At 40.4% G+C, this 14218-nt stretch overlaps 1 protein-coding gene across 3 annotated transcripts in view; it reads left to right on the top strand.

The window, feature by feature from the left end:
* Nucleotides 1–2098: 2098 nt before the first annotated feature.
* The window catches only part of STRN (striatin), a 113823-nt gene continuing 101703 nt past the window's right edge, over nucleotides 2099–14218 (top strand). Inside the window, exon 1 of one of the 3 annotated variants that reach the window (XM_045079252.1) lies at nucleotides 2099–2556. In XM_045079252.1, coding sequence (XP_044935187.1) covers nucleotides 2323–2556 — 234 coding nt within the window. In that variant the 5' untranslated portion in view covers nucleotides 2099–2322. The remainder of the gene's footprint in view (nucleotides 2557–14218) is intronic. The other 2 variants (XM_004765442.3, XM_004765443.3) reach the window with 2 other exon arrangements.

Below are 14218 nucleotides of genomic sequence, written 5' to 3'. Positions count from 1 at the left end.
CAGTCTTGATACGTTTTATGTTTCTAGGAATTTAGCCATTTTTTCTAAGCTGTGCAATTTGTTAGTGTATAATTGTTTATAGTAGTCTCTTATGATCCTTTGTACTTCTGTGATAACAGTTATAGTATCTCCTCTTTCATTTCTGATTTTATTTGAGTCCTCTTTCTTTCTTGGTCATCTAGGTAAATGACTTACAGGTTCTTAAATAGCTATCATTAAATTTAATTATGTTTTATAGTGCGTTATGAATTTATTTCAGGGAATTGTCAGACATGTCTCTATTAGAGAGAGAGGAAAAAAACAAAAAAACAAAACCCTTTTAACATTCACAACTTGTAGGAGTTCTTAAATCTCCTGGATGAAAAAATATGCCATTGTAGCATTATCTTCCTCTTGGTATTCTGGTAGTTCTGATAAGTAAGAAAGGAAGCAACGTGTTAATGGAAAGATCAATGAACTAGCAGTCAGGGATTCTGGTTTCTAGTTTTGGCTGTGCCATTCACTCAAAGCCTCATTGTGGACAAGTCTCAACTGCTTTGCACTTAAGTTTCTTGAGCTGTAAAATGAGAGGACTGGGCAGTGTCTCAAAGGACACTTACAGCCAAACTAATTTATGACACAGGGAATTTGGCCAAGCTTGGATCAAACTTTTATTATAATAAAGAATGAATTCATGGAGCAGAAACATTCAATAAGTGAGAAAAGAGAGCTTGCCATCTTTATTTGCAACCAGGACAGATACAGCGTGTTTCCTGTCCTTTCCACAAGTAGCCGTGGGAAGGGAGGGGTTGGTGGGGGAAGGATAGGAACAGGATGTCCTTCCCTGACATGTCAATAACCAGCCTAAATCTTTAAATTTTTTTCACGACCATCCCATCTGATATTCCAGAAGTCCATCCCACAAAAGAATTACTAATAACTTGTTATGAGGACAAGATAAGCGCTTCATTTCACTTTCATTTGTTAAATTTTTTCAGGTGCCTTCCTTTCATTATTGTTGTAGTGTGAATTTAGAGTGGCATAACTTCAGAGACTTTGAAGGATAATATTTACGAGAAACCCTTGAAAGGACTTCGGTGTCTTTGGTAGGCTAATATTGCTCTGGGTTTGCAGGTGAACCGCGACAGCAACTGGAACTGGGACAGGTGGAAAGGGAGAAGTACCTGGATACCTAAGACTTCTGGGGAAGAGAAAGGGACTTTGTTCTTTCAGGCGGCGTTGATGTAAGGCACTGTGAGAATTGATTATATACTTGCCAATCTCCCTTTGATGACAGGAACTGTGTCATTTATCTTTATATCCCCAGCGACAGAATTAACTGACAATCAAATATTTGTTGAGTGGAACGGAGTAAAAACTACGCGGGAAGAGGTACGAAAAAGGAGACCGAAATAGCAGTCTTGGATATCTGAAAGTTCACAGGATTTGGATCTTCTGCAAGACTGACTGCAAGAGAAAGGGACTTGAGGCGTAGCAGGGTTTCAGAAGAGGTGCCAACAACCCAGAATTTAGAAGCCGAAAGGGAGAGGTGATCAGAGCTCCTTATTAGTGAAAACGGATCAGGCAACAGGTTTGAACCCCCAAGAGAAAAAAGAAAGGGAGGAGCGACAGCGATAAGCAGACTGCCAAAACTCAGGGGTGCCTGTGGCCAGAGAAACACTGAAGTTGGAGCCAGAGGGAAAGGGTTGAGTTCCAACTAGCTGGAGGATCCGGGTCCAGGAGCCTAACCGCCGAACTTCGGTTTGAGGTCGCTTCTTAACAGAGCTACCAGGAAGCCCTCAAAGATGTGCAGCTCGGGCTGGTATCTTGGCGCGACAACTTCCGTGTGTGTGTGTGTGCGCGCGTGTGCGTGTGTGCCTGTGTGCAACAGGGCGCGCCGCCCGAGAACTTCCGTGTGCGAGAGGGACTGGCGCACAGCCAGCCTGCGCCCGCCGGGCGGACGAGGAAACCCGCGCTCCCGGCCCAGCCGGCCCCCACCGCCGCGGGCAGGGGCGGGCCCGGGCGGGGCGGGGCGGGGCGGGCCAGGGGGCGGAGCTGCGGCCGCGCCTTAGCTGCTGGCAGCCCCACAGGCCGCCGCGGCCGCGCTTGTCGACGCCGAGCCCCGCGACTACATTTCCCAGCAAGCCGCGGGCCGCCCGCGCGCCGCAGTTGACCCATTTCCCGGCCCGTCCCGGGCTCGGCCGGCCCCCGCGCCCAGGCGGCTGCTCCCTGCTGACTGGGGTGTGGGCGGGGAGCGGCGGAGGCAGGAGGAGGCGCTGCTGGCCGCCGCCGTTGCCTCCGCTGCTGGGCGCCTGGGCAGCTCCCGGGGTTTCTGCGGCCGCCATGGACGAGCAGGCGGGTCCCGGTGTCTTCTTCAGCAACAACCACCCGGGCGCCGGCGGTGCCAAGGGTCTCGGGCCTCTGGCGGAGGCTGCCGCGGCCGGCGACGGGGCGGCTGCGGCGGGGGCGGCGCGAGCCCAATACAGCCTCCCTGGGATCCTGCACTTCCTGCAGCATGAGTGGGCCCGCTTCGAGGTGGAGAGAGCCCAGTGGGAGGTGGAGCGGGCGGAGCTGCAGGTAAAGACCCTCCCGGCCGGGCCCTCTACATCCCGCCTCTTCGCTCCCTTCCGCCCCGCCCAGGACCCTTCCCCCTCCCCACCCTTCAGCCCCCGCTCGTCCCCTCCCCCTTTGCTCTGCCCATCCCCTCCAGAACCGCGTCCCTTTACCCCCTTCACCTTTGCCTTCCGCTGACCCCACTTCCTTGACCCGGGTTCCCACTCCCGCCCTTGAAGCGTTGTTTACCCTCCCCGCTCCTTTTCGTCTGCTCCTTCCCACTCTTAACTCCGTCTCTTTTCAACTCTTTTTGCCGTCCCACATTTTAGGTCGTCCCTTTCAGTTTACTAATAGGGCTGACAGTAGTTGTGAGAGACGTCGAGCAAATCATCCTCTGCCTTAGTAACATCGTAGGTCTAGAGATGGTCCCTGCGAAAGGTATTGGCTCCTCTCTCTGAAAGGAAGGTGATTGAGATCGAAGTTGTGTCCGTGGGGCCTTGACTTCAGGCGAGAAGCTGATGTTGGGCGAAAGTATTATTAGGAATATGAGCTCCTTTTTGATATATGTAAATGCTTTTTTCTCTTTCCTCTTCCTTACCCCCTCCCGCGTTTCTTTTAGGTATTTCAGATTCATGGACTTTGAATGAAGGACCTGGATGATCACAGTCAGGTGATGGTCCAGAGATGGTTTCCTGTTCTCAGAATCTGAAACTTCCCAAGGGTTAATTTTATGTCCAGTGTTTTGGGAGATTGACTTGTACTTTGAAAGGAACTAAAAGGGACTTTAAAGTTGGTTACATTTCCTTGCATAATCTGCGAGATAAAGTACATCCAGGAAGGAGCTGTTGTGGGCACTTAGAAGAAAGTGAGGCTGATCCTTTACTAGCCATTCTGGATTGCTAAGTAGGTTTCAGTGGCTGTTCTTAAAACTTCCAAGGCACACACCAATTTCACTAGGAACTGAGTCGCTGTGCCTTTCTGTTTTACTGGCTAATCCTGTATGCTCATGAAATCTGAGTATAGTTTTGGTTGGTAAAACACTTGAAGTTAAAATGCTACCCAGTGTGTCACTTTTTTTGGTAACATGTATTTTCTTTGGCGCTTAAAAAAAGAAGAGGAGAAATCTGTTAAATAGAATCATGTGCTGGAACAGGGTGCTTTGGCATAGTGGAAGTGACTGTGGAAAGAGGGAGTAGACAGCCTTATAGTACCGCCTGTGCTTGCTGCTAGCTCTGACCTTGAGGAAATCCTTTCACCTCTCTGAACTTCATTTTCATCTTTTATTATTCAGTACATTTATTGAGTGCCAGCTGTGTGCCTTCAGGCCCTGGGATTAACAAAACCGACAGCAACTCTGCCCTCATAGAGCTTACATTTTAGTCGGCAAACAGTCAGCAGATGCAAGTATATAATATACTGGACCATAGTGGCAACTTGGGTGAGAAAAATAAATCAGGTACAGGAATAGAGTGTGATAGGGGCAGCTATTTTATTTTAGACGTGGTGTTTGAGGAAGGCCTCTGGGAGGAGTTCGGTGAAGCCAGGCGTTACCCATAGTTATTACAATTTTTTCTGCCTCTCTATTTCTATAGTTGTATGTTTATATTGTGACAACTTTTTTTATTCCTACTGCTATGTACTTCAGTATCTAGTATATAGATATTTGTAATTTTTTTCAAAATAAATCTGACCATATCTGTCTAAATAGCAAGCTTACTTAAATGCTTGATTCAGATTTATTAGTAATTCACTTTATTAGCACTGCATTCTGTAAGTAAGCTTGTGGATTTCAGACTTCAAGGAAGTGTGAAAGGCAGGCTTTAACTTTAAGGCTGTTCAAGTGTGGAGAGTGATTTTTGTATGTGACTGCTTAAATTTTAATTTCCAGTTTAGGGAAGGTGAGTCACACTAGTTTGGTCAAAAAACAGACAAGATAATGATTTTTCCCTTATTACCTGTGGAGGTTTGGGAACTTCCAACTCATCTTACCTCCCGTCGGATCTCCCAGAGGTCCCCCTCCACTCCTCCGTTTCAACTTACAGTTTACCTTTAATTAGTTGTAGTCACTCTTCAGTTTTACACACAAACACACACGCGTTTGTGCTTTTGAATCATTTCATCAGCATCATTAAATTTGAACATATCCCTTCATTTTTCTTTTGCTGTTGGAATTTTTCTAGAAAGACGATAAGAAGTAAGAGTTGAAAGAATGACGATGAAATTTGGATCAGTTGGCATCCCCCTTTTGATTTTTGAATCACTTCTCAGTGATTAACACCGAAGTCAACAAAAATACCTTTAAGATTAAGTCTAATTTGCCCCTTCAGGAACCTGTCAGTCCTGCTCTTTCAGGTTGCCAGGGCAGAGTTGTGCAAGGCTCTCATCTTCCAAGCTCTCATCTACCTGGCTTGCCTTTCTGCTTCTTCCCTTCTTCAGGTCTTGGGAAGAAGGAACCAGCTACATTGTGCTGCAGACTTGTCATCCCCCCCCCCCCCCCATCTTGGTTTAAGTAGAATTCTCTTTATTTTTGGTAATCTCCCTCTCTCCCACCTCATTACCACTGTTCAGATGAGAATAGGTAATTCATGGGAAAAGAATGATTCGGATTATTACTGAGCTTTACATCTGTGAAAGGAAGTGGAGTTGGAATACTAATCATAACATTTGAGAAAATTTTCTATATGTGAGATTTTGAGCTAGATGACCTCAAAAGAACATGCAGTCTACTTGGAGTGATAGTACAAGCAAGATGCAGAAAAATCAGTATTTATCACATTGGGGGCTTAAATTGTTTTAGAGTAGCGTAAAAGAGGAGAGCTAGCAGTGAATGGGGAGAATAGCAGTAAGAAAGAACTTCATGAGGTAGTGAGAACCTATTTCAAATTTATTGACTTAATAGAAAGCAACCATGTAAATAAAAACTAAAATTTATTGGCTCTTGATTTTGGGATGTGTGTGTAGTAGGGGAGGCTCAGCTATTCACCTGCAAATGTGAAAAAAGTGAAAAAAAAGAGAAAAAATTGTGAAAAAAGTGATGTAATTGAGTAGCTTAGGGCATGTTGTATAGAGACTGTATACTGAAGTGTTTATTTTATTTTTAAAAAATTATTATTTATTTATTTGACAGAGATCACAAGTAAGGCAGAGAGAGAGAGAGAGAGAGGAAAGGAAGCAGGCTCCCTGCTGAGCAGAAAGCCCGATGGGGGGCTCGATCCCAGGACCTGGAGATCATGACCTGAGCCAAAGGCAGAGGCTTAACCCACTGAGCCATGCAGGCACCCCAACTGGAGTGTTTATTAATCTGGATTTTAGCATTATTGATTTATCTCTTCATTCAGCAAATGTTTATCAGTCACCCGCTTTATGCTATTATAGGCCCTGGAGAAACAAGAATGATTAAAATAGATCATTCCTTCATGAAACTTAAATTCTGGAGAAAGACAGACATACATACCTATGCATAGAATTTTAGATGGTAGCAGGCACCATGATAATGTATTATAAGTGGGATATGAAATGATTGAGAAAGTGAGGAAGAAAGGCTTAACTGGTGAGATGCCATTTGAGCAAGACTTGAAAAGGTGAAAGTAAGGAAAGAGTGTTCTAGGCTTAGAGAACAGTGCTGGGGTGGGGGGAAGAATGCTTGGAATGTTTGAGGAATAATGAGGCACATGTGGCTAGAGTGGAGGAGAAGAATAGAAGAAATGTCAGAAGTACTGGATCTTGCCCATTGTAAGGATCGTAGGTTTTACCTCCGCAGGATAGGCAACTGTTGAAATGTTTCGAGCAAAGGAACACCACCATCTTTAAAAGGAACCTCTTGCAAGGCTTTAGAATCCACTTAGAGGGGAAGATAAGAGTAAAAGAGTCAGGGAGCCTAGGTTGGGGGCTATTTTAATAATCTGGGCTGGAAATGAATTTAGGTGGTAGTGATGAGGTAGGTGAATATATATTTTGATACATATTCAAAGTATCAAAATGGATTCTGAACACATTTCTGAAGGTAGAAACAATAGGATGTGCTGAAGAATAGAATGTGAGGAAAAGAGGAGTCATGTACAAATCAGTTATTTTGACTGAGTAGCTTCAAAGGACTTCATAGCTTCATAGGACTGTTAAGATTTACTGAGCATTTAGATGAGTACAGCACTTAAAATGATGGTTTATTTTGTGTTACAACTATTATTTACAATTATGGTGAGAGACAACATGGCATAAACCTGCTTTAAACCTTTTCTCTAAGACTTACAATTTTATGGCAAACATGGCAAACAAATTCTGACCTTTGAGAATCTTAGTTTCCTGAGGTATAAGGTGAGAATAATAAACTACCTTGTGAGGGTTAAATGAGATGTTTTAAAATACCTCACAGAGGCTGGCACATAACACAAAGTAAACGCTGAATGAATAAAAGGTAGCAAATATTTGATGTTAAATTTTCAGTCTTTTTTATGTCCTTGTCTCCAGAGAAAAGCATCATCTTTAGTTGTGAACTCTTTTAAGGCTAGAGTATGTAAGTACCATCCTGGACCAGGCAGTCTAATATTCCAGGTGTGATGGTGGGGCTAAGGGACATTTCATAGGAGTGAATCGTTGCTTTCACTGTCAGCCTTACAACACTGATTATATACTTGGTGTATATTTGCTTTCCTTATAACTCGGTGTGGGTCTGTTATCTTGGAATTTGTGAAAATTTTTCTGAGTGTGTTTATCTTAACCTTGAATGATGTCTTGGGTAACAAATCATATACATTTACTAACCACTCTATAAAACTAATCTTCGGTTTTATTCGGGTCTTTAAAAACCATTTCCTTTGAACTTGGAGCAGGTGAACCCCATTGTGGTATGGTATAATTTTGTAAACAGGATCATTTTTCACTCTATTTATAGTCTTGATAATTTTATAACCTTTAATTATATTTTAGAAAGATTGTAGAGGTTTTACTCTTTTAAAAACATATACTACTGTTTGTCACTTTAGTTCAGTATTTCTCAGCTTCACTTCAATCTGAGAATAATCTGGGGGAACTTCTAAAAGTATTCATTCCCTGGACTCTACCTCAGACCCATTAAATCATAATCTTAGAATTTAGGGCTGCTGGAATTAGTATTTTTTTGAGCTCCCGGTAGTCATATGTGACAAGGATTGAGAACCACTGCTTAAGTTAGTTTCTGATTTTACATATATAGTTTGATGATTTTCTCAAATGTGTTAGTATTCCAGATATGGATGGCTTTTTATAGAATTTGAGATATAATTTCTATTATTCTTTCTGATGATAGCTAGCATTTTATTTTTAGCCAGTAGAATATTTTAATTTGATTCACCTCCCTCTGACTGAGAGATAATTTTGAGCTGGAATGAACTTTGGAGAAAATCAGCTGCAACTTTCTTTTGCAGGTAAAGTGAAGCTCACAGAGAGGTTGAATGACCGAGAATAAAATAGGCTTTATACAAGCTGTCACTTAAATCTCCAGATACCTTTACAGTTTTTTTTTTAAGTCCTTTCAAATACATTATTTTACTTGGTCCTTAGAACTTTCTGAGATAATCAGTCACACTAATGCTTATCATTTTCCTGTTTAAAACAACAGACATGGAGATTTTACTCTGTTTTACTGTTTTCTAGCTTATTTTATTGGCTACATTTAATACTGTGTGTTGGCTTTGGTGTTCTATAGTTTTATTATGATGTATTGGGGTATAGATTTCTTTTTGTATGTGACTTTGTTAGGCTCCTTGAAAAATCTGTAAAATCCACCATCATTATCTCTTTAGATTTCTATTCTATCCAGTTAGCTTTTCTTTTGGATCTCTGATTACACGCACCCTAGACCTTCTTTATCTATTTATTCTTATTTATTTTCCTATCCATTAATTTTCTCTTCAGGTTGAATCTAATCTTTTAAAGCCATCCAACGAGTTTGTAATTTTGATTATTATTGAAGTTCAGTTTGGTTCCTTTTTGAATCTGCTGGATCTTTTCTTAATAGTTTCCTGCTCCGTGAAGATATTTTCAGGTTGTCTTTTACTCTTTTTTTTTTTTTTTAAGATTTTATTTATTTATTTATTTATTTAAGAGAGAGTATGTATGTGGGTGGGGGGGAGGGGGGTGGCAGGAGAGGGGCAGAGGGAGACAGAGAGGGGAGGATCTCAAGCAGACACTGTGCTGAGCGTGGAGCCAGGCTAGTCCCTGAGATCATGACTTGAGCTGAAACCCAGAGTCAGACACTTATCTGACTGAGCCACCCAGGTTCCCCCAGTCCTCTTTTGTTCTTTAAATGTAGTAAGTATAGTTACTTCATAGTTGGTATCTCTGTGCTTCCTATATGTGAGGTCTTAGAGGTACCTTTTTTGTGATTTCTTGTTTTTGCTGGTTCTTGTTTATGATGACTTGTTTCTTTGTATGGATAGTTACCTTTGTGTAACTGCTCACTGTCTTGAAGATGTTTAAGACAAAACTGAGGTCTCAAGTAAAGGTATCATTTTCAGAAGTTCTTTGCATTTGCTTCTGGTAGGTTTGGAGGCATCCAGAACCATTTAAAAGAAATTAAACCATTTAAAATCCAGAACCATTTAAAATAAATTCATTGCTTGAATTTGGACCACACTGCTTATGCAAATTTTGGTTGCATACATTTGAGGGCCGTTGTATTTCACCTTGGCCTTGAAGGTATAAGCCCCTTAGGTCTTAGCTAATTGTGGGACATATCACCTGTTAGACTTTTCACTCTGGGTGGTCCTAGTCTTTGATTTTTGCTGTTTGGGTCCTGTAAGGCTGTCCAAACTAAGGTTCAGGTTTGTTCTGATTGGCTAGTACCCAAAGGGCAAAGTGGCACTTGTTCTCTTACCTCACTCAGTATTCATTTTCCCTTCAATTTTGGCCAAATAATTCCTTACTTCTTATCAGCTTTGTCTTTTAGATGAGCGTGAAAATATTTTGTCCAGAATTTTTAGCTGTTTTTAGTAGAAGAGTTAATTCAGGACATTATTACTGGAAACTGAATTATCTTCCTTTCAAAAACTGATAAATACGAAGGCCCAGTAATTATCTGGGGAGAAATATCATTGATAATATTTTCAAGTAAGAGATGTCCTTACTTAGCCCTAGACTTTATTTACTATCTAAGTCTACTTTTCTTTGAGTTCCAATGATAGGAGAGGAGACTACAGCTTCTCTCCAAAATCTTGGTAATATAAGCAAAATTTAAAACAAACCCCTTTACTAATCAGTCTTTGAAAGGTGTTTGGAAGTCCAAATAATTTGGACTGATTTCCCTTTGTCAGCAGCTTATTATATACTTGATGTCAGCCATACTTTCAGACTTGTGAATGTTATTAATGGTATCTAGGTTTCAATTCTGGGCCATTAGAAATAAACATGCCCTTGGGATCTTTGGAGTTTCTTGCTTTGGTGGTCCATTTCACAAAATAGTCTGTTGCCTATTATAATGTAGCTATGGGAAGTATGGGCCTTAACTTCATCATTTCCAGTATAATTTTTCTGGGCCTCATCTTTGTAAATTGTGAGTTCTAATATACCCACCAAACAAGACTAATTGTAATTTTAAAATGATTAAGTATGCGAAGTATGGGACCCATAAGAGATGTCTAATAAATGGTTTGCTCCTGCTGGTTGAGATTTCTATGGAGAGAATGCTTTCAATTGTATTATTTATTTAAATCAAATTTTAGAAGCCATGATCTGGTTTAAGTGATCCATTTGGTACATAGTGGCTACTTACGTTATCTTTTCTCTGTTAGTAGTGGTTTAAGGACAATGAATTGACAGTGTTGGAAGTAAGGGGCTGGCCAGAGATGTGTAGTGATAGGTGGTAATAACTTGTAAGCACTGAGGACCAGGCATAGGAATAGAGGAAACTTTGGAGTTCAGAAGAGAAACCTGAGGCAAGAGAGAAGCTGGGGAGGAAGGTAGAAGAAAAGAGACAGAGAAGGGAGCAGGGGGTGGGCTGAGCAGACTGAGGGGAGGGAGAAACTGCACACATGAACTTGTTCTTAGTTCCTAGAGCAGTATTATCTGTAGTCTTCATTTTAACACTTGCAGAATTCTGGAGCTGACAAGGAAAGACACATACCCCCCCCCCCCCCACCGCCAATCTCCACTCTCAATTTTCTGTTCCCTTCATTAGGCTAAGAGTATTTTACCTCCTGAGGGACCTTAGAACCTCAGTAGTCTCATCCTTTGTTCTATCAGTGAGGGCCACCGGAGTGAGTTGTCTTAGATCACACTGTGAGTTGGTGGAGATTTAGTTTAGAACCCAGGAGTCCTACTTCCCTGGCCTAGGCATTGTTCTCCATGCCACATCATCTCCTTTTACTGGTTCCTCACTCTGTGTAGCTGCTTCTGATTGAAGTAGCCAAGTGAGTTATAATATTTAGATGATTAATAATGTAACTGTCATAATGTAAATTCTTCTGACATATTTCAAACTTTTCTTCAAGTAGAACAACCTAGTGAAATGAGTATATTTTAAGGGGTTCAGGAAAGTCTTCAACAATATGTGTTCCTCAAGAGTGTTAAACATTGTGTCACTCTAGTTTCTTTTAATAATTTTATTTTTGTATAGGGAATACTGATATAAAATATTTATTTATTTAAAAAACTTTGCAAATTTGGATCTTTTTCAGCTTGTTCTGATGGTAGCCTAATTAAGTTCTCTGTGTGTGTGTGTGTGTGTGTGTTTGTATTTTTTTAAACTATATTTAGTGTTTATTGACCATATATCACCTCTTGTGTAGTGCTTTGGATTTTAGGTCATTCTCAGCCTTACGTATGCTGTTTGAACAGAATAACATGTCAACCATGTATTTGCTGTTATGCGTTAAGGTATTGAAGAAATAAAATCACTTTCTTTGGCAGATGTAATGCTGTTTAACTCTTATTACAAAAGTACCTTATCTGAACAAGATGATGGAATATTATAAATGATTGGTATGTAAGAAGGAAAATGTATTGTAGAGTTGCTAGAAGCAGTATGGCACAAGGCAAAATGAGTTTGTTTGTTTGTTTGTTTGTTTGTCTTAGGTAAGATTGAGAGAAAAGTAAAGGAGTGTCCTGGAATTAGGGGGAGTGTTGGGAAATATTGAATAGGGTGTGGGTGGAGTAGGTATTTTGGGTGTGGCAAATAGGTTCTTGAGGTAACTGCACTATAGAGATCCAAGGAGAGGGCCAAGGGAGTGTTAGACACAGGTTCCATTAGCACTCATTTACATGGGACAGAAATTGGATCCAATACCAGCATATCTAGTTAGGAAAAATAAACAAGATGTCAGATTCCATGAGGGTGATACCAATTTCACATGATGGAAAATTGCAGCCCAGTCTGAGACTTGTTCTCATTTTTTTTTTTTTAATTTGTTTGTATTTCCTAAATGAGAAGATTAAGCAGTCAGTAAAGGAGCCAAATTATATGCATAACCAAAACCTGCTCCTGAGGAATGTGGGTTTATATAAAGCTAAAAGGGAACAAGGAGGAGCCTAGAGATCTGGGTCAGTACACTTACTGAAACTTTAAAGAGTAGTTAGCTGGGAAAGATGGTGCCATGGTCCCAGTCCTGGAACCCAGTACTTTATCTTGTTTCCTTTCCTCTTTTACCCTCCAAAAATAATAATAGTTTTGTTGTTGTTGTTGTTGAGCTCTTACCATGTGCTGGGTACAGTGCAGCACACTTTACACGTGTAATCTATTTTAATTTTCACAAAGCTCTTTGTGGTAGGTATTAATACTTATCCCCTAATTCATAGATGAAAGAGAATAAATAATTTCCTGGTAAGAAAAGTTTGAGTGATGGGCCTGGGCATGGCAAATGGAAGGAAATATTTTGACATTTTTCTTTTTCTTTAATGCTTCTGAGTTAATGTATAGGGTTGGGATATTTTCCCTTTCTTGTCTGCCTGGTGAATTTCTGATCCTCTTCCAAGATTCAGTTTACCTTCTTTGGGAAACCTCTCTGACCTCTAGACATAGTGAAGCTTCATGCTCCCCTAAAAGCTTGTATGTGTAAGACAGAAATACCATCCTGACCAGTTTTTGGGCAGTTAATCGGTTGAAATGATACCAACTAATTTAAGTTAAAAATATAGAAAGCTTGCTAGACCAAGCCCACCTGCCCCATTCACTTTTTTTTTTTTTTTTTAAGAATGCTGATTGGAGTTGTGTGTTGTCTTTCTTGAATAACCTACAATTATAATGCATTGCTTGTGATTTCTGGTTTTGCTTTTCTTCAAGTAAAGTATACAATGCAGAATCGTGGCTATTTATGACTTTTCCCTGTTCTTTTATAGTTATTTCACTCACATTTAATTCAACAGCAGTATTTTTCATAGGTCTCCTTGTTGTCTTGTCTTCCCAAAGCATTCAACTTAGTCTTTCTTCTTCATAGAAGAAGTATTTTATTGGTTTATGTAATATTTAATTGAATCATGTAATCAAAGCAACAGTGCAACTGACATAAACAGGTTTGGGAGGAAACCAAGTTGACTCTTAGTGAGCGTATACAACTGGACTGAGATAACCGCAGTGGATGGTGAACTGTAAAGAAGAACATACTCCAGCTGTGAATATTTAATGTGCCCCGGGTGTTGGGCAGTGTTTTTACAAAGGGACTGAAGAATACTGGTTAATCCAGAGGTTTGGTTAAGAGAGGATTAGTGGTGAGACCTTCTGTGTCTCAGTTATACAGCTTATCTCATACTTTGCATATTTGTTTCCTCACTAGGTTCTGAGTCACTTAAGGGTGTTTTTATTAACCTAAGATCTAGCAGTTACTGGCACATAGTAGCTGCTTCATAAATGGTTCTTAAAAAAATGTTAGTGAATATATATTAAATATATGTGTTTGAATATGTATGTCATGTCTCTTAGCCAGAGTTTTTTGGCCATGAGGGTAGGTCCTGTGTCTGAGACATCTTTGATATTTTACAGTGATTGTCATACATTGCACAAATGTACAATATATGGTGGTATGCAGGGGAGCAGTGTATCTGTCCCTCTTGCTGCTAGCCTTAAGACCTCCCCTGGAAAGAAGCTCTGAGAGCAAGGAGTATCTGTGTTTGGTTGTGTAGAGCATTGCCTGGGCCCTGCCAAGTCATTCTGACGGAGCTCATTTTAGGGATGCCACTGGCTTCTTAATTGCAGCTTGATGTTAGCAGCAGCAAATGGTGCCTGGGTTTTGGTAGTTGTGAGTGTAGGTTTGTTTTCTTCTCCCTTGGTGTGTTAAACACTGACTGCCAGGAAATGTCTTTGGCATCATGTCCTGAAAAGTCTTTACAATCAGCAGGGTCAGATAACATTTTTTGTTCTTTTCTAAAACCCACGCCTTCAAATTTTATACATATTCCTTATTCTTCTAAATAGAAAATGAATTGAATATTTTTTTTCTGTGAAGATGAATCTGGCTTTAAATAAACTATCCAGTTTTCATTATTTTGTATTCTCCCTTTCCAATTTTGTTTACAGTTGCATTACTCATATATTTTGATCTTAAACCTTTTGGAACTCTATTATTTTTAATAAAACAGAAATGCCCCAGTTTTTCAGAATGTAGAATTAAAATTCTGACTTTTTTTTTTATGCCCAAGCCTGCTTCTTTTCATCAAAAATTAGTTTTGTTTCCCAGATCCTTATAGCTAGTCAAGTAAGTGAGATTGAGCACAAAAAGGC

Source organism: Mustela putorius, unplaced genomic scaffold, assembly GCF_011764305.1.
Source record: "Mustela putorius furo isolate JIRA1106 unplaced genomic scaffold, ASM1176430v1.1 tig00000281_pilon_pilon_pilon, whole genome shotgun sequence".
Lineage (NCBI taxonomy): Eukaryota > Metazoa > Chordata > Mammalia > Carnivora > Mustelidae > Mustela > Mustela putorius.
Note: the sequence above shows the minus strand (reverse complement) of the source record. Positions and strands in the feature narration are given on the sequence as shown.